Source organism: Oryza glaberrima, chromosome 3, assembly GCF_000147395.1.
Source record: "Oryza glaberrima chromosome 3, OglaRS2, whole genome shotgun sequence".
Taxonomy (NCBI): Eukaryota; Viridiplantae; Streptophyta; class Magnoliopsida; order Poales; family Poaceae; genus Oryza; species Oryza glaberrima.
In genome coordinates, this window is record NC_068328.1 from 17,828,483 (window position 1) to 17,849,729 (window position 21,247).

The 21,247-nt window shown below is 39.6% G+C and overlaps 1 protein-coding gene across 1 annotated transcript; it reads right to left on the minus strand.

Moving 5' to 3' along the window:
• Positions 1-777: 777 nt before the first annotated feature.
• LOC127767508 (probable esterase D14L) lies at positions 778-5,974 on the minus strand. The gene is made up of 2 exons (XM_052292861.1): positions 5,446-5,974; positions 778-1,455 (listed from the first exon to the last, which is right to left on the minus strand). Exons 1-2 carry the CDS (start codon positions 5,814-5,816, stop codon positions 1,011-1,013), a joined length of 816 nt encoding a protein of 271 aa, XP_052148821.1. The 5' UTR covers positions 5,817-5,974; the 3' UTR covers positions 778-1,010.
• Positions 5,975-21,247: the final 15,273 nt, after the last annotated feature.

Consider the following 21,247-nt stretch of genomic DNA (forward strand, 5'->3'; position numbering starts at 1 on the left):
TCAACCTTTGAAATGCTTATTCATAGTTCTCAAAAAAGAAACGCTTATGGATGTGATGCGTGCCTATCAAAAGTGCAAATGTGAAACATCAATTTTACCCGTTCACTAACAATAGTGTCTTCCTAATGATAAACTGATTTAAGATGAAAATAGTGCTAATTATCCTTTCTTTAGTAGACGCATCTGTCTATAGCGAGACGTGCTGACCTAATTTTCTGAAGGTGCTCATGGAGGTAGGATATACGTGTGTTCATAGGTATGTGTATGCCCGTGTTATGAGTACATGCACTTTATACTGTGTTTAAAGAAAATAGTACGTAAGTGTAGAATAGTAATTTCAGAAAATTCATGAAGAAAAGGGATAAAGTATCTACTGATCATGACACAGGACCACACATTCTTCTCAATAATCCTTGACAATAGTCGTAGCACAGTAGATGGTAGTATACCACTAACATTGAGTTGCAGATGAAGATAACATTGTAATATATATGTACGGAAAATATGGAAACTACCGTACTGCACTATGTATGGAGTTGGACTATGTATTTTCCCTCAAAACAAAACAAATCTCAACATATAAAAAAAATCATCTTTTTAAAACTTTAACACAGTTTTGCACTTGCATGAAGTGGGGCATGAAATATTCTTCGTTACATCTTGTAATTTTCTCAAATTTTCCTTTCCAAAAAGTAACATAGAATAGAGTTGCAACAGACATGAAGAACCATAAAACAGAGTTGCAGCTCGTGGTAGCGGCCACACTGACATGATGAGTTTAATTCTGAAGGACTCGGTTACGTTAAAACATCCAACATTATAATGAACATCATACGTGCAGTGGTTTACAAACACCATAGACTACTTCTCCACCGCCATCAATTTACAACATATGGAGAATCTTATTACAACAACAGTAGATGGATCCTAAGTCGGGTGATTCAGTGGAGTACAGATACTGAAATTATACAACTTCTGATGAACAGCTCTAGGCGGAATGGTTGCACCACCTAGACCGCAATGTCATGCTGGATGTGTCGAAGCAAGACAGGGATGACTATGTCCGGTGAGCTAAGTTGGGGTAGATGGCCCTCAGACGGCATTACCTCGACGATTGAGTCGCCACCGAGGTGCTTGTGCAGGTACTCAGACACCACAACCGGCACAGCAAGATCTTTGGTGCTCTGAACAATGTGGCATGGTACGGTGACAAGTGGTAGGAGGCTTCGCACATCACTCTGGAAGATTGTCTGGGCGACACTCAGGGCTATGTCTGGACGTATGTTGAAGAGTGTGCGGCTAAACTCCTGAACTGCCACTGATTCCATGTCCCCTCCTACGCACAGTGGCGCAAAGCCTGAACACCAGGCCTTGTAGTTTGACCCCATGGCTTCAAAGAGCTCATCAAGATCCTCCTGCTCAAATCCTCCATAGTAGTCGACATCATTGAGGTACCTATTTGATCAAGAGAAAACTGGATCAATGAAAGAGTAATTCAACTAGAGAATGAACGGGACCAGAAAAGGAAAAAAAGAAGAGAAGGAACACAGAACGGAATACCATCACTTAATGGAGGAACTGTGAAGTGTAAACACATTTTATTGCATGAATATCAACCAATACAACAGTTACCCAGACAAGCTACAATCTCATTTGCCCAAGCGGAAATTAAAATAAGCATTACGAAGAGTAGACTTATTTGAGTAATGAAGAGCCTGCGCACCTGATTCATATTTTCAAGATTCTAAAACAAACTTCACTAAACGGTTAGGGACCAACAGGTGCAAGTTATAATTTCTTTGGTAATGGAAAACAAAGCATGACAGTCGAACTGCAGAACAGTATCACCGTCAGCGATGCAAATGACACAATATCACTGATATCTAATGTAGTTCCGCAGATAATATGTATACAAATAAGAGTGAGATGTGATGCCCGTACATTTATAAAGAAATGACTTCATAAAAAATAATCACTAGACTTATAAGTTATAACATGTGATGCCCGTACTTACTGATCTAATTTATACCCGAGAACTTCTAACACAGAGCTCTGTTAATGTTAAAACGTCCGCTAGAACATTTAAACCTAAGAAGACATAGGCACATGTCTTACCCATTTAATGAAAAACTTGCATAGGGAATTGGTGATATTAGGCGAGCAGATTCAAGATTGTATAATGAATGTACAGTAAAATGCTATGTAGGCTGCAAAACCTAAATTGAGAATAAGACATATCCTATACTCGTCTGAGATTAATGGAATCTAATGGCAAAGGGTGATGGCTTCATATTTTGACCAGATTAGAGTGTCATGATCCACGTAGGCCATTAAGTTTTGTTTTTTTACTCAATTTACTTGCTTCTATGTGATAGTCATTAAAACTATAAAAGAATTTATATCCGTTGCAGCACCACATACAAATTCAAATACTGACATGATTCATTGAGCATACAGAAGCAACCAACTAAAAGCAGGCTACCCAGTGACCTTTCCTCAACTATGTTTTTGACATTTTTTATTAGACTGGTATGAAATGACGAAAAAAAATGAGAATTATGTATACAATCTCATATATAATTTCATAATGAGAGAATTCTCCAATATCGAGAGTTTTAAGAGCATTCTCCAATTATGTTATACAGTTCTCCAATATGGAGCTTATATTTGTGAGATTTTTTTTTATGTTTACCTTTCTGTTAATTAGTGGCCAAAATTGTTGCTAGAGTGCTAGGCATAAGCTAATTTACTTCAGTCATAACCGTAAACAAGCTTGGGCATACCTAAGCACTCTTCATTCGTTTCATTACAATACAATGATTCCAGATGCTAAAACTGTTCAGCACATAAAATTCCTCTTGACAACATTTCCCTGCGTTAGTCACACATGCCATGCTGATACAGGCAAATGATGATGGCAGCATACATGAACTTTCAAACCAACTGTTCAATATGATTCAGTTTCTGTTAGGGAGATAAAAACAAAGTCCCTAGTTCCCTTAGCACTCTTCTCAACTACACCACCCCATTTTACTGCTGCCTATAACATGTACACTAGGAAAGACCATATATCCAACAACTACAACAAGAATTGTCCTAGCCTGTGGCGAATTTTGAAGCTCCGACTAAGATGCAAAGCAGCTATATTGGTAGTGACAAATAACGACGCTGCACTTTAAGCAACTCAGTTATGGCCTCCAGCAAGGCATGGCTTTTGGAACAGTGTTGGTTTCCAGCAAGGAAATATCCAGAAATGGAAAGATAGGGTCATTTTCCCCTTTTGGTTTGAAAGATAGGACCAATTGGGACATGACACTTGCACCATAATAAGCGAAGAAATGTGCAAAGCTATAGCATAGCAAATCTCACCAAATATATACATCGAAGGGCACTACCATGTTTCAGCACCTTTATCGCATAGCTGTTGCCTTTTGTTTTTCTTTTTTTCCCCTTTATCGCATAGCTGTTGAGTGGGCTGTTGGCATTAGCATGATAATATGTGGTTGGTACTATCCAGATGCTCTCTACTATTTGTGGTCGTGCTTGAATTAATGTTTTCAATCTGCATAAACACCTAAGGGAATGGAATTTAGTAGTACTAATTACATGGTACCAGAATCCACTAGGAGTCTATCTCAAACATACTCTCTTCGTCCCCAAATATAAGAAGTTTTAGAGTTGGACACGGTTATTAAGAAAGTAGGTAGAAGTGAATGGTGGAGGGTTGTGATTGGTTAGGAAGAGAATGTTGGTGGAAAAGTTGTTATATTTTGGGACAAATCTTGAGGGCTAAAAGTTGTTATATTTTGGGACAGAGGGAGTATTGTATTTTTGTACTACCTCCGTCCCAAAATAAGTGCAGCCGTGGATATCTGTGCCCAACGTTTGACCGTCTGTCTTATATTTGAAAAATTTGTGAAAAATTTGAAAATATTTAGTCACACATAAAGTACTATTCATGTTTTATCATCTAATAGTAATAAAAATACTAATCATAAAAAAATTTCAAATAAGACGAACGGTCAAACGTTGAACGTGAATAGTGCAAAACTACACTTATTTTGGGACGGAGGGAGTAGTATGTTACTATTTTTTTTCAAAAACGCAGGAGAACTGCGCTTCATTTCAGTAAGAAGAAATAAATATTTACAAAGGAGGGATCAACAAATCCCAAAACACATCACCCATGGGTGAGGCCCGACTAATATGTTACAATAACTGCTGCTCAAAATATCAAATAGGTTAAATTTGATGAGAACAGAAACTTATTTTCCACTCAAATCGTGGAATCATCCACGAATCCAGCTTCTGGCAAGTTTCTAGTGTTTTTCTTTTCAATTTAACTTTGTAAGCTTGGTCTAGCCTGAAGATTGGTGCTCCCTAAATTTTACTGCTTTCCTTCTCTTGTTACAAAGTCTTTTGTGGGCTCGTGTGTGTTTTGGCTGTGTGCATCCTAGTTATGCAAAGGCCAGAAGTTTTCTTAGTATGGTTCTATCAACTTGATGTAATCATCTGAGATTAGTAAAAAGCTTCCTTTATCAAAAAAAAAATTGCAAGCTCTCAGTTCTTTTACACCTTGGAGTGTTGAAGAGTGTTAGTCCTTGTCTTGTTTTGGCAACAAATGGCTGCAAAACATTCTGGCATGTACATTACCTGCCTGATTCCTCTAATCAGCTGATTCTAAAACCCAATCAAGAATGTATTGCCAATCTTGTTATCTTCTCTTGAGTGAAGCTCAATCTTGATATTATTTCAGCTCAGTATATTTTAGTGATAACGGAGAAGATCAATCTCAAACTAGAGGCAAAAGAATTCAATTATGTAGAGTAGGAGTAGCTAATCACATACAGCAGTACACCTTGCAAGTTGTCTGTCTTGACAATACAGCTATCTAATTTGAGATTTGGAGGTTCTATACAGCCAACGCCCCACCCGTCCATAGTTAAATCAAGGGTAAGTACCAATTGGAGATGCCTAGATTACCAGTAGCACGAAAGTTGTTAATTTGTCAGTAGAAATCAGGCACCCCTTTGAAGCAAGATCCCCTATTCTCACCCTGGCTGCAGTGAATTAAACGAGCCATAAGCCCCATGCTGATGGAGAGGCATCTACATAAGGAATCCTAGTCCAAGCGTCCAACCAATTCCCCCTGCGAGTCTCCAATTTCCCCCATGACGACAAGCCCCGCAAATCGACAGCTGATTCCTCTATGAAGACAAAAGCCGCCATCTGCCCCCAAAATCGACAAAAAATTTCCTCGTGACGTACCTCGGTACTAGTACCCATTCGGGGAGCTGTTTTTAGCCGAATTCATCACCACCAAAATTAAATTAAAGTCCAATACTCCTATTTATTCCCCAATCCATATAAGGGAGAGTAACAAAGAGTAGTATGAGATACTCGTATGCTGCTTGGTGAAGACGCAGTAGTAGAATAGAATAGTACCGAGGCGAGGCGGAGAGGAGGACGAGCTTGGAGAAGAGGTCGGGGCGGGAGATGGAGGCGATGGCGCCGATGACGGCGGAGACGGAGTGGCCGACGTAGATGCAGGAGGCGACGCGGAGCTCCTGGAGGATGGCGAGGAGGTCGAGCGCGTAGCCCTCGAGGGTGGCGTAGCGGGAGAAGTCGAAGTAGTCCGGGTTGGTCGGCCCCGCCCCCATGGTGTCGAAGAGCACCACGCGGTAGTCGGCCACCAGGTGCGGCACAAGGTGCTTCCACACCGACTGGTCCGTCCCGAACCCGTGCGCCAGCACGATCACCCCGCGCTTCCCCTCCCCCACCACCCGCAGGTTGTGCGCCTCCTCCACGATCCCCATAGCTTCCCTTCCTCCGATCCTCCTCACGCCCGGACAACACCTCTTCTTCCTCCTCCTCCTCCTCCTCGGCTCCTCGTGGTGGCGTTGCGACTCGCGACTCGGGACTGAGACAGCAGAGGCGGCGGGAGGCCGGGCGGCTGGCTGCCTTGGCTAGTGGGAAATGGGATGGGTGGTGGGGGTTTTAAGGGCGGGGGGCGTTGGTGTGGACCGGAATCTGCCAACCGCAATGCTCTCGCCACGCGGGGTTCCACCCTCGCCTGTCGCTAAACGGTGGGTCCATACTAGCTCCTCGATGAGGGTGGGGCTGAACTTTTAAGTAACCATATTTCTCTCTGTTATTAATGAGGGTCTCGAATCCGTAATATCTACCGCATGTGCCCTCCACGAGTATATTGAAATCGTATATCCAACTGCAAGCTTAACCCATGAGAGTATTTATTAATTTATTTATTTGTTTATCAAATGTTAAATAAATATTCCCACCCATCGAATAATTGACACTGTGACCACAAATTACGTTTAAATTATATAATGAATTAAAGTTTTATTGTTGTACTTATGACTCTACAACCTACTGCGATAATATAATATAAAGTATTTATAATTTTTTAAGGTCAGAATTTGGATTTGATTAGTGCCGGTTCTAATTAGAACGGAGGGGTATGGCAATTACTAGTATGACTTTTACCATAAATAAATTCTCATTATGATATATTTTTTATGGAAGAAATTCTGTGGTGAACTTTCATAAGTTAATTTGTGTTTTCAGAACAAACTGAGATTTATTGTTAGTTTGTGGAGTATTAACTATTGCATCAAATCTTGCAATACGTAGGCTAGATTTTACTTTTACAATCATTTCTTGGAATATATATTTCGGACGAAACCGAGGAGCGGCCGGAGTGGAGAGCGATGCTGCGACGTCGGGGGAGGAGATGGCGACGTCAGCCAGTGCACCGGCGAGGAAGAGTGGACGGCCGGAGGGTTGGGGATACTGGACACCGCTCCGGCTTTACGGTGTATTTGAGAGAAGAGGAAAGAAAGATTAAGAAGATACCTAACATGAGACGAGATATTATAGCATAATTAATTGAGTATTAATTATTTAAACTTAAAAATAGATTAATATGTTTTTAAAGCAACTTTGTTATAACTTATTTTTAAAAATGCACATGCTGTTTATCCGTTTAGTAAGCGTGTGCTTGAAAAATGAGAGTATATCTTCTTTATCATTGAAACAAACGAAGCTATGATTAAGAGGATGATGTTATAAAAAATATCCTACTTTGATACTCCCTTCGATTTCATAATTCTTGATATTTTGAACACTGACATGGTCTTTAAAAATATCTTTCACCTTGTTTTTTTATTATAATATATCTTTACCTATTATAAAAATTTAAAATGTTTTTGCCTAGGAGATTTCATACGTCGCTTGTCCGATTTTTTTTCACCCTCGCGCACGATTTTTTCCGCAGGTGCGTACGTATTTTCGTTAGATTCCTTTACTACCCTACGTAGTGTCTGTATTCCTTTCCTATATTGTTGAGATGTCCAGGTTCGCTTTTATCCAGGCCTATGTCGCTTTGCATTCAGGCCCAGGCCCTTGATAATTCCAATATATTTACACCAAACAGCTACAAGCGTATCCGCTTTCAGTGTCTAAAAAACATCTCAAGGACAAATAAACTCCTATATCTATATGTATATTTCTATCTCTATCTCTATTATTATAAAAATTGAAAATATTTTTGTTGGTACTTTTGTAAGATCTCTATATCTACTATTATAAAAATTGAAGACGTTTTTACCCGTACTTTGATTAGTCATCCGTGTTTGAGTCAGTTTTAATTTCTTGTTTTGGTTTCAATCTCTAATCCTCAAAATCCGTAATTTAAAAAAGGGTGAAAAAATCACACGAAAAAAGAAAACGCCGATAAAAATGCGAAAGAAAAACAGTGAAATAAGTCTTCTAATCCTCAAAATCCGTAATTTAAAAAAGGGTGAAAAAATCACACGAAAAAAGAAAATGCCGATAAAAATGCGAAAGAAAAACAGTGAAATAAGTCTGATTCATACCGGAACGGAAAAAAATAGGCAAAAAATGCTAGGTAAAAACAAAAAAGCGGACCGTAAAAAAAATAAAAAAAATCGACGACTGTAAAAAAAAAATAAAAAGAGTCATGTGGAAAAACCGATTGGTATCTGTCCTCTTTTATCCGCCTTTTTCCTTTTTTTTCTGCTTTTCTTTTTTTCCATCTGCTTTTGTGTCCGCCTTTTTCCATCCTTCTTTTTTTCCGTTCTTTCCGGTTATTTTGCCATCGCATTTTTCCCTTTTATATTCATTTTTTGTCCCTATTTTTTATTCGTATTTTTTTGGCACACGGAAGGGTGTGCGCACATGGTTAGAATTCTTTTTTTTATCTACTCGGTTTTTTCTGTTGTAGGGCCGAACCCTAGTACCACCGCCACATCGATCATCCTCCTCATACTTTTCCTCCTCCAATTTATTGTAAAAATCAATTCTCCACTACTCCATCATCAATCTCTATTTAGAAGTCACCGTTTATATTCTACAGTTTTATAGATTTGCTCTAATTTTGATAAAAATGAAAAGAGGAGATTGAGTGAACAAAAGCCCTCAACCAATTTTGCGAGATCGAGAAAGATTTGACCAGATTTGATGGGAGGATTGGTTTTGGCATCGTACTACACAGGACTGTCTTCCGATTGTGAGACATCGAGAAAGATTCAACCAGATTTGATGGGAGGATCGGTTCTGACATCGTACTACACGGGACTGTATTTTGGAGGTTGATGATGGAAGTCGACTATACGAGCTAGGCCTATAGTTCTACTTGTGGGCTAGCTTAAAGAGAAGCAGGCTAAGCAGAAGGAGGTAGCGGGCTAGCCCGAGACTGAAAAGGAAGAAAGAAAATGTGTTTTTGACCCAAAACCAAATAGTATAATGTATAGCAATCCAAAAATATTTTTACCCGTTGCAACACACAGGCTTATTTTCTAGTACAATAAATAAATATATGTTTATTTTTATTTTAGAACTTTGAAAGATAAATCCATATGTGTTGTTCTAGTTATTTTTAAACTAAATACTTTTAAAGTTATTGATAATCGAAGTTACAAAAATTTGATTTCAATCTTATTCAAAACATAAGAATTATGGACTGTAGGAGCTTGTAATCTAGGATACAGTGAAGCATTAATGTGAGGGCAGAGACAGGGGAGGTGAGCAGGAGCTTGTCATCCCCATGACTTCAAAATTTACCCTAAATTCATTATACCTTAGCAAAATATGAAAAACTAATGCTATTAGTTCCCTTCAACCAATTTATTTTTAACATTTCTCTCTCCGTCTCTTTTTTTTTAATATAAGATTGTAAACATGTGATGGGTTAGACGCCAGATGGTTAAAAGACTTATTATAATTACATCATTTAGAAACGAACATGGATAAAATATCCTAAAAATATTTTTTTCTCCTTTTTCAGACGCGTTGGACGCCGACGAGTGCCTAGCCTAGCCCTTTCAGTTTCACTGGCTATACATATGCCCGTGCCGGTTCGGTTCCGGGAGGGTGCCATTAGTAACCAGGGGAGACGTACGTGCTACCTGTGGGTCCACGTGGATGGACGATCCATTTGCTTGGGTAGTACTCCCTAAAGAAAAAAGCGAGTCTAGAATTGAATTTGGCAACATTCTAGTACAATAAATCTAGACAGAGTTATGTCTAGATTCATATTACTAAAATATGTCACATCTAGTACTAGGTTGGTTATTTTAGGACGGATGAAGTAGGCAGTACTAGTTTTTACTGTCCCTAGATACTGGATACCACATCGTATCCTCTCTTACTGTAAAGTTATACTCTCTCTATCTCAATTTCATCATCACGGTTTTTAAAGTCTTCCCAAAATGATCATCCTCTAATAGTAGGTACAATAGTAGGCTATTAGCTCGCTATAAATATATTTTAATAAGATAAACGATGAGAGAGAAGAGCAGCGGGCTACAGATCTGTAGCCAACTGCAGCACGGACTCCAAGACATAATGTGTGTATGACAGGTGGGACCATATATTAATAGTATAGTAAGCAACTATCGTACGAATTGGCTATTAGATTGGCTATAAATGAATTGGAGCTAGTTGTAGGCTATACTATTAAAACTTCTCTAACAAGTACATCTTTGTTTATTTGTGCCAAGAGTAAATGTGAATCATTTAATGCACTGCATGCAACTAACCAAGATTAATTTCTATTGGTCCAACAAACTTGATACAATCCACATAATACGAAGCGATGTAGCACCCTAAACAATGAGAATTAATTGCAGAATGATCCATATTTTATTGTCTTTGGTCTCTACGCTCTTGGCTTAGATGATGATTAAAATGGGAATGGAGAGAGTAGTCCACTAATTCCTAAAGCTTAACATACAAAGATACCACATCATTATCCACTGACAATTATTTAATTTAAGCATAATACAGCCATGATATATTATTTCTAATTTAATAAAAAATTTAGAGATTTAAAATGTAAGCATGTTAAATCATCCCATATAATTCAAAAAATATTTCAATATATCTCTCCATTATTTTTTTAATATTCTATATACCTATATAGTTCATCCTCACTTAGCTCATGTTATTTTTCTTTGCTCTCATTAAGTTATATCACATTAATTTTTTTTAGTCCATAGTCCATATATGATTAATATATGGTTCAAATCATCTCTCTTCTTTTCTTCTCTCGTTAAGTCATATCATCTTAATTTTTCTAGACCTTAGATATATGGTCTAAATTATTTTCCTTCTTTTGTTCTCTCATAAAGGCACATCATCTTACTTTTACATTTGAATCATCATTCTGCATACTATTTAAATTCAAATAACATTAACCTATGTAAACTTATGTTTATGTAAGCTTATATTGTTTAAGCTATCTTACATTAGTTTTACTTATTGTTATCATAGTAAACTCCCACAGCAACTCGCGGGGTTTCACCTATATTTCTCAAATAGTACTCCCTGCAATCCATATTTATAGCCTCCGTCCAAACAAAAGCAGCCTCTAGACACTACTACGAAAATCATTTTTCGTGGCGGCCATTTTGAGTTTTCGCTGGCGGAATTTAGAGCCGCCACAAAGCAAAGGTCAATGAAAATCAAGATCTTCACTAGCGGTTATCCTCCGCCAGGGATAATTTATTTTTGCTGGCGGTCATCTTAAGCTAGCCGCCAGCAAAGATCCATTTTCTCTAGCGGTTAGCTTAAGACGGCCGCCAGCGAAAATCAATTTTCGCTGGCGGGTTACACTGTGCCAGCCGCCAGTGAAAATGTTGGCCAAGTTTAAAAAAAAATGGCGGACGGAGCGACACTGCTTCGTCCGCCTTCGTCAACGCTCCACAATTCAAAAAATTCATAGAACTTTACACAAGCATTCAAAAATCCACAGAAATTTACATCAACAATTTACATTCAAAAATTCCCATTCACCAAAGCATTCAAGCATCACAAAAATCAACCCATTAACAACATTTTGAAGTCATCGTCGCCGAGAAGAGCCCCGTCGGCGTCGGCGGCGGATCTGGCCTCTCAGGTCGTCGCGGCGGCAGATCCGGCCACCCCCGTCGTTGCGGCGGCGGATCCGGCCTCCCCGGCATCGCAGCGGTCGGATCTGGCCGGCCCCGAGCTCGCGGCGGTAGACAACGGCAGCCCGTGGCAACGGAGGAGGGAGAGGGAGAACGAGAACCCGCCGCCGAACCCATCGCGCGCGCCGTCGTCGTCGCCGAGATACGCCGCTGAGCCTGAAGCAGCTGCCGCCGACTCCACCACCCTCCCCCTCCCTCCTGCGGCTGGATCTCGGAGGGGAGCCACCGCCACGCCCAGAGCAGCCACTGTCGCCGCCGCCGCCCTCCTCCCTCCCTCCTTCGGCTGGATCTGGGGGGGGAGGGGAGGGGAGCCGCCGTCGCCCGTGACTGAGCTCGCCGCCGCCCGCACTAGCTCTCTCCTCTGCCGCTCGCGCCCGCTCTTCTCTCCACTGCCACTGCCCCTACCGGCGCCGGATCTCCGCCGCCGCCCCTCCTGGCGCTAGATCTTCGCCACCCACACCCGCCTTCTCTCCGCTACCGCCGCCGCCTGCACGAGACCCGCCACCGGTGGAGAGGGATGAGGGAGGGAGCTCTCCTCAGATCTAGAAGGTGGATCTGAGGAGGAGGATGAGAGGAGGAGTTGGTGGATTTGAGAAGGATGAGATATTTTCGCTGTGTGGTGGTGGCCGATGGATTTTTGACTGTGACTATATTTTCACTGGCGGTGCTTTCGCTGGCGGCCTTTTTAAGTGGCCCACCAGCGAAAAAGTGCAAATTTTTGTTGGCTGCTCTCCCAACTTGCCGCTAGCGAAAATCCATCTTTTTTGCTGGCGGATGCTTAAGTGGTCCACCTCGAAAAATATAGTTGTTTTTTATGGCGGACCTCTTAACGCGGCCGCCAGCAAAAATGGATTTTCGCTGGCGGTCAATAGCCCCCCACTCCTCGTTATATTTTTGCTGGCGGTTTTTTCATATGGCCGCCAGTGAAAATTATAGGGTAACGCCATAAAAAATCGTTTTTCTTGTAGTGAGAGATAAATTGGAAGACACTTATTCAAATTCATACTTAGGAGTTGTCTTTTACAAAGGGATTAAGTGTCACGCCAAGATATTTAGCCAATTTCTAGATTATTTTGTGTATAAAGTCTTATCAGGAATCAAACCAGAATACACAAAACGATAAATTAATATACATATCTAAACATAAATAAAACGTAAATATTTACAAAAGAGACACTTAGTGCTCACACCGAAAAGAAAGCAACAACAGAAAGGGAGAAAGCAGCGACGGAAAGAGGTCAATCCAAGCGAGGTTTCAGCTCCACTTCACAAGGGAAACTCAAATGTGATATAAGTTCTGGTCCTCTAACTCCGTCTTCGGTACAGAAGCACTGAACTTCTGAAAAGAGGATTCTAACAAGGCTGATTACCAACTACTGTACTCAACAAGCCACACCTATAATGCAAATCGTGCAAGGGGAGACATAGAGGGGTTTGTGGCTCTTTTGCATATACAATTGTAAATGTTTGCAGTTTAAAACGGTTGATTAATTAATTCAAAATTAATCTCCACGGAACAACTCTACACCACGTTGAACAAGCCCAACCAAACCACCTGAACTACACCAATTCATTAAGTCAATTTAGTTAATAGGGTGAGACTAATCATAGTGAAACTGGTAAATTGCCCATAACTACGAGCACGACTATTGGAATAGTTTTACTCTAAACGAAGATGCACAACTATAACCGCAAGATACAATCCACCGCCATGTTACCTTACCAGGTCGAACACGTCAGTACCATGCGAGTGATTGTGATAAGACTCTTCACATGACTCTCCCCTAACCATCCACACCACACCGAGGTTTCACCCTCACCCCTAAACCGAGGTGGCTAGCCCCCCATGCGTCATTGTGAATCTGGTAGCTGATCAACCCGCAAACCCGGACCAACACAATTCCATCACCCCTACCCTCGCTTTAGTATCTAGGAAAGGGTTGAGCTATATTACAAGTCTAGTCATTGCCCACGCTAGTTTGTGATAAGAACGATAAGTCTTCTAGGGTTTCCTATGAACCAGTCCTTAATTACCGTGCGTGCGAAATTCAAAACCATGCACCCGTAGTCCACCATGAAGTCAAATTTTATTTAAGTAATTATGCCCATTAAACCATGGTCAAATGTCTCGAGGTTGCAGCCCATCAATATGCTAAGTGTAAAATAATGTGTATCCCATTATGAGAGCTAATGATACAAGTTAGTCAAAATATCACCCAAGTTATTAAGGAATGAATCTCAAGTAAACATGGCATAAGCTAGCATATAGGTAGTCCTATAATCCCATATAATTAGCAAAATAATCATTTAATTTGCAAATAGTACATTTCAAAACATAGGATCAACATGCCCAAGAAGAAATGTGTGACGTGCTTTGCTTTTTCGATGTATATTCGGAACACTTTTCCTCGTATTCGTGATCGTCCTAAGCGACGGATTCTACACGCTAGCACGCAAAGAAGGAAAAACTCGAATAATAACCAAGTAAACAGTTCATAAAAAATAAATAAACATATACATCTCAATTTTAGATGAATTTTGCAAGTTGAATAGCTCAATTTGGAGTTTATATGAATTAGTCATGAATTTTACAAGTTTTGAGCCATTTAAATCTATCAACGAGCTATACTCGTAGATGGTATTCGTAGAGGATGGGGATCATTTAGAACCAAAATGTACGTTGGATCTACGGAATATGAGCCAAGGATTTATACTAGTTCGGACCCTCAAGATGAGTGATAACCCTAGTCCAGTTTATGTGGATATATGGATGAGAATGTCACAAAGGCTACAGTGGGGAATAGGACGACTAGACTAATCCGCCCGACTAGGAGTTGTTGGGTGTTGGTATTTCTTAACGACATTACTAGAAATATAATTCCTAGTAATGGGGCAGAAATACTCCTGGTATATTATGGTTATAGAGTTCATCCGCAAGCGCACAGATATACCATTGTAGCATTTCACCCGAAAGTATTCCAAGGGTATCGTATTTATTTAATCCCGTGGGAAGATCATAGTAGAGAGAACCTGACTAATAATTTATATGTTACTTGTAATAATCATAGTCTAAGCAGGGGTTAAGATAATCCAAGGGTAGAGTGACACACAAGCAGGGGACTACTCATTCTCATACTAAAATATCTAAGCTAAGTGGAAAGAAAATAGAAAGAGAATCTATTCTTATACTTCTGGTATACATAGTATACATACATCCAAATTATCTGATATACTAGCTAATACCCGCTATCCGATGCCCTCCTGGTACTTCGAGAAGCCACCCCTGACTGTCGAGTTCCTTATGACAACCCGTTATGACCATACAACCGGGTCTAAATACGGAGGAATACCCTCCCCAGGAAATTAACTTAGGACTATATACGCGCGCGGAGGAATACCCGTACTAAGCTGTCACCATCAGCAGCCCACCTCTCATCTGCAGCATATAACCCCAAATAATGATATCCCGTAATCTAGACACCACGCCTAAACTACCAGATACTACTCTAATATCATCGTCATGACATAGAGTAATTGCATAAGCAAACATTATACCCGTACCAAAGCATCTCCCAGATAAGCTAGCCATATAATCAGTATAATACAAACATAATGTAAAGTCGGCATTCATATACTTGGAAAGTATTTCAATACCATAAATGTATAAAGAAGAGTATTCTAAATAAAGTACAAAGCTTACAAAAGAGAAGAAAATAGCTACTAGAGCCATACCCGAACTCTTCCGAAGGCTTCCGGACTCTGATTTCTACTCTATTTCTATTCCACTAGCTTAAAACTACTAAACTAACTTGAGAGAATATGAGAGAGCTCTTGCTTGAGGTGTGTGAGTAAAGTGAGAAGGTGAAGTCCTTATATAGAGGTAGGTATGACGGTTGTGGAAGGGGAATTATCCAAAGTGCCCTCCAACCGTCATTGGGATGCAATCCAGGACATCCACGCCGAACCCTAGCCTCAACGGTGGAGATGGGGGTTCGACCGAACCATGGGCTGGCCCAAACCAGCCCATCTTCGGCTGGTGACCTCTTGGACTCCTACTCTTTTTAGACTTGTGAATTTTGGCCCAATTGATCGTGTCAATTTTGAGTTCTTGGTCCATTCATGTATAAGTCTAATTCTCGACATCGTCCGATTGATTTATCGTCTGATTTGATGTCGATTCTCCTCCACTTAATGGTTATTCTCTGCAAAAGGTTAATAAACCAAATACTAGTGGAATATTATTATTCTAACATAGATATGCATTGCAAGAATAACTAGTTCTCCTCTATTTTGGTAGTATTGACTGTCGAAACTGATCACTAACGACCGTCAACATCGAGAATGGCCCAACGAGAACTATTCGACGAATTTGGCTCTAGCTTCCTCTAGATTGTTTCTCAATGTGGTTTTGGCTATGGCTTGTAACTCGATGCCCTCCCTAGACGAGGAGGCCTTGTATATATAGCGTAGATCTTCTTCTTATCCAAGTAGAACTCGGAGAGATAAAATAGAATACGGGCCCAAGGGAAACTTATCTTCTCCAAATAAGACTATAAAGTCTATAACACCTTCTATTCCGAGAAGATAATTTCCTTCTTTATCTAATGTATTTCCTTAATTAGATACCATCTCGTACACAATCGGATATATGGTATAGTTGTATTCTACACCCATGCATAGAAGGTATGCCTTATCCTTGAAACTAACAGTGTAGCCCCCGACTTCAAAGCAAATGATTCAATCAATGCTCTCGAGTAGAAATATCGAAGACAATTGTTCTCAAACTAACCAAACTGTTCTCGGACGACCGAGTAGGTACAGAGTATGCGACAAAATTGTATTCTCTTGGTCCGACAACTCGACTTGAATTTGAATTTGGATTGAAGTCAGAAACTTTAATCCGCAAAAATCCATGAACCTTCCAGAAACAAATCCGCAAAAACCTTGGCGACGTCTTCTCCATCTACCTCGAAATTCGAACCGTTGGATGTGACTTATTAATTCCACTTATCAGATCTGTTTGGGTTTGTTTGCCCACACAATCATTTCGGCTTTCCTTCAGGCACCACCCTCTTGCTCTAGTGAAGAAAAAAACCCTAAACCACAAACTCACCACTTCCATCTTCCAGTGATCTCCATGGATCTCCCAAAGTCTGTTGCCGACGAAGACGCTCTGGCGAAGCTACAACTTGAGTGGTTTACTGCAAGAGAGCAAGTGTTGGGGCGTTCAGAAGGAGGTACTGATCTTGAGCTTGGCTTCGGGCAAATCGTTTCCCTTACTCTTTTGTTCAATGTGGTTTTCTTCCTCCTTTCGAGTTTCCTTCGCTTCTTCTTGATTTCTACAACACCCATTTTCTCCATCGGAACCACAATTCGATTGCTTTCTTGAGTATCTTCGTTCATCTATGCGAGGCGTACCTTGGGGTACAACCCTTTCTAGATTTATTTAGATACTTTTATAAGATTAGATGTTTGGAGTTCTCTAGGGTTTCTGGATGTTATGGCCTCCGTCTTAGAGACAATCTAAAAGGAGAATACCTCCATGTCGTCGATACCTCCTCCTATCTTGAAATTCCTAAAGAGAAACCTCCACATTCTCGGTTATGGTCCTCCAAACCCGCTCTGACCCCTTCGTTAAAGGGTTTTGTTGACAAAATCCATGAACTCCGAGAACATGGTCTAACTGGGTACTAAGTTATTCAAGACTTTGTTTGCTGTCGAATTCAGCATGTTCAGGCCGCGCTCATCCTGTATATGAGTACGCGGGGGCAGAGGAAGTGACAAGGATATCGCGTTTTGGTATATATCCCGAAGTTATCTGACAACTGTATTGGCCTTGCCAATCTCAATCGCTGATGTTTGCATGGTCTTGATGAAGAGGGGACTATTGCTGAAGAAGCAAAAAAGTTAGGTAAGTACCAACTCGGCATTTTTTTTTATCTTGACCTGATGTCGCATGTTTTTTTTAATCCATGAAATCTTGAATGTAGCCCTTCTCTTGTGGCCTCAGGGCAAAGTGTCGGGTCTCGTGAAGAGGTGAGCTCCAGATCACCTCCTGCACGCTGTTGTTGTCTCATGCGCTCGCCGAGTCCAAGGACAACCTCACTTCACTCCGACAAGCATTGCACGAGAACTATTGGTGCCTTTACGTGGTTGCGAAGAGCTTGGTGAAGAGCGCTCCTCATCCCGAATTCCTCGACGAGATCACGGTCTTGGCGTCCCTAGAGTCTCTTATAACCGAGCTAGAGGCCGCCGCAACCTCCTACGTTGAGCAAGTCGCTGAGGGGATGCGGTCCAGAATCTAGACTGACGCGTGCCACGTTCTCGCGTGCCTCAATCTCACGCATCCTGAGATCAACATTGAAGAATGATTTCTATGATTTCACTTTTTTTTAGAACTATGATATCACTTTTGGCATAATCAACAAGTTACTACTATGAGATTTGGAACGAAAAGAGTGGTGTACACTTGATATGCACAGTGCTACTATTCCCATGCCGCATATATTCGTGATTGAACGGACAAAAAGCAGCATCAAACAAAAAAAGGTGCTCCATCAATGTCTGCCATCAAAAGGAACCCCCAAATTAAACATTGCAAGTTCTCTTGTTTATTGATTGGATTACGTTTGGTACGGGCGTATAGGGAATCTCATGATCTCATCCACGGTGATGGTATGCGTCTTATATTTAGAGTACACCTCATCTTCTTGGAACCCTACTCGCTGGACACTTTGTCCTGTTCAGCGTACTACTCTGCCGCTGGTATACCAAGTTGCGTATATTTAATTTTGTTGTTTCTTGCCTTCTCTCAAATGGGAAAGTGAAGTGGACATAACAGAATTTATGGGCTTGTGAAGCTGATGAATGTAAAATAAAAGCAAATGCATGGAAGCAAGCTGCTAATTGCCGCCATTACTGATGGTGGCTTGATCTTGTTTTTAGTGCATCTATCTGGTGTCATATATAGGGATGAAAACTGCTCGAAAATAGATGAAAACTATCTCTATCATATTTGTTTTTATTTTTTCTGAATCAAAATTGGAAATAGAAATACCAAATACAAAAACGAAATCAAATATAAATACAGAACGAATACAAATAGGAAGGAATAAATCGGAACATGAAAACAACCCGCTCTACCATGATTACAACATCAACGAAATCATATCCTAAATTCATGTTAAATACAAATATGCCATTGTAAATTAGACTCTTTAGATTTTTAAATTTTTTAAACAACTTAGAATTGCAAATATGAAGTTGTATCCACATTAGAATCTCAATTTTCAATACTATTTATTTAATTATAACGTTAATAACTAACAATTGTAATTGACATGGACTCTTCTTTTTTTTTCTAAAAAAAGAATAAGCTATTCCATTAAAATATATATTTATTTAATATATTATTATTACTAGAAAAAATGCCCGTGCGTTGCAACGGGTGAAGGCTATTTTATTATTATTATTATTATTATTATTATTATTATTATTATTATTATACAGTTTTAGTTAGGGTGAAATAGAAAATCATGAGTTGCAATTAGGAGTCCGACTTTCATTTCAAGTTAACATGCGAGTTTTTTGAAAGTATTTATTATACGACTCCTTATGTATTTTCAATAGCATCCTAACTTAGCGTGTGAGTTTTTTTAAAGAGATTTTTTATACGACTCATTCTGTATTTCTAAAAACGAACATACTTAAAAACGGACTCAAATACGGATGACCTACCAAAGTATCGATAAAAACATTTTCAATTTTTATAATAGTAGAGATTATTTTAATTTTTAATATAAATAATAGTATCCAATATAGTGGATGGCAAATATGACGTCCCATGTTTCTAAAATAAAAATATTTGACAAATATGTTGCGCTAGAGATGTGGAAAATTGAAGGTCAATGGGTTAGGCATTTGTTTTGTGGAACTATCTAGCTGAAAATTATCTGGATAGCTTCCAACCGTTTTCTCTTTTTTCTAGGCAGTCTTACTGCATTAGTTTTTATTTCCGAAGAAAAATATCTGAATTCGTTTTTTTTCTAAAGCTATCCAAAAGACACTATCTGTTTCCAAAAAACGTCCGTATAGAAGAAACTATTCGAACTGTTTTCATTCCTAGTCATATATACAAGGTAGCAAAGGATTTGGTTCTATATGCATAGAGTCCTCTACAGATCTGGAGGATGTACAGCGAGGTGACACCTTTCGTAGTACAGTTGAAAAAAAAACTTTTTTTTGAGACATCTAATGTGTTGTTCAGATTAATATCATTTCAAATCATATTAATTTTTTAAGTAAAGTTATCAAACTCTAGTAGATACATAAAAGTCCTATAAAAACTTGGCAATATTGCCAAACTACCAAAATTTTAGCATTGCTAAAAGAAATTTGATAAGGTTTATTCTAGCTACAATCTAAACGGCCCTAACATTTATTTTTACTGATGGGCTCTGAAACGTGCTGCTTGTAATTGTGACAAGCAGGCCTTTGAAGTTTAAAACCGCATAGAAAAATTGGTTTTTATTAGTGATCCATTCAAAACGAACCGCCTATAAAAATATAATCTATTTTTACAGACAGTCCTATTAAGCAACTCCGTACAAGAATACAATGGAGCTACTAAAAATTAACACTGTATGCATGTGGTACATATGAAGTGCGGGAGCTCAATGGTGCATAGCCTCGCTGAGTTCTGCTCCAGAGATGTGCTCTCCTGTGCTGCATATGCGATTGTGTACGTGCTGCAAAAAGGACTAATCAATCTGTTGGTTTCGGATTAGATCCAAACAAATCACATCTCGTGTGATTAATAAATCAATGTTCCTGATGGCTAGTGATGGAGCAGAGCAGCAACTTGATGATTTAGTACTAGTAACACCGATAACAACTAACAAATCAGTAGCACCACAATACTCCATCCGTCCCATTTTAAATGTAGCCATGATTTTCCACGCGTAACTTTAATCGTCTATTTTTTTAATTTTTTTTAAAAAAAATTAAAAACATAAGTTACGAGTAAAGTATTATTCATGTTTTATCATCTCATAACAACAAAAATACTAATTATAATTTTTTTTAAATAAAACAGATGATTAAAGTTGGACGTGAAAACTTATGATTGCACTTAAAATGGATAGGAGGGAGCAAGAGACAAGGGAGATGATAGTGACAAGCAATTTTGAGCCTGGATTAGAACAGATTATTTCCCACATGCCATGCCGTAGCTTGCACAAGACTATTTGTCGAGGTCACTCTGCGTTTTTTTCTTATTTAATTTGCCAAGCTCCAAGTTCTACTAGAGTCATGCATTTGGACAGATGTAGTGGCAGCTTGAGAACTTGTGTAGGCCCGATCAATCCAAATATTAGTGTTCAGAAGCCCAAAATGTTAGGAAATAATAGGCAAATAAACGATAAAAAACAATAAATCAACCACAGAAGACACGAGATTTAACGTGAAAAACCCTTCCAAAGCAGGACAGAAAACACCACGGGCACCAGCTAGCAAATATCTTTACTATATCAGGGTGAGGTTACAACACCGAACGATGGCTTAAAAGAAGTACATATGAAGGTGAAACCTTAAAAGGATAACGATCCGTACAGGCGTCCTCGGGTGCACGACACAATGGGGGCCTCCGCTTGTCTGAAGTTGGCCTTTCTACGTGTGCACATGTATTTGGATCACAACTCAACACAAAAATATAGCTATATATCTATGTACCATTATTCTTTCTGTGTAGCCTTGGCTCT

Bases quoted from the DNA above. Each gene is read 5' to 3' on its own strand.
- LOC127767508 (XM_052292861.1), bottom strand. From the start codon at position 5,816: ATGGGGATCGTGGAGGAGGCGCACAACCTGCGGGTGGTGGGGGAGGGG. The intron at 1,456-5,445 runs GTACTATTCTAT...TTGATCAAATAG, and splicing joins CTCCTCTCCGCCTCGCCTCG to GTACCTCAATGATGTCGACT.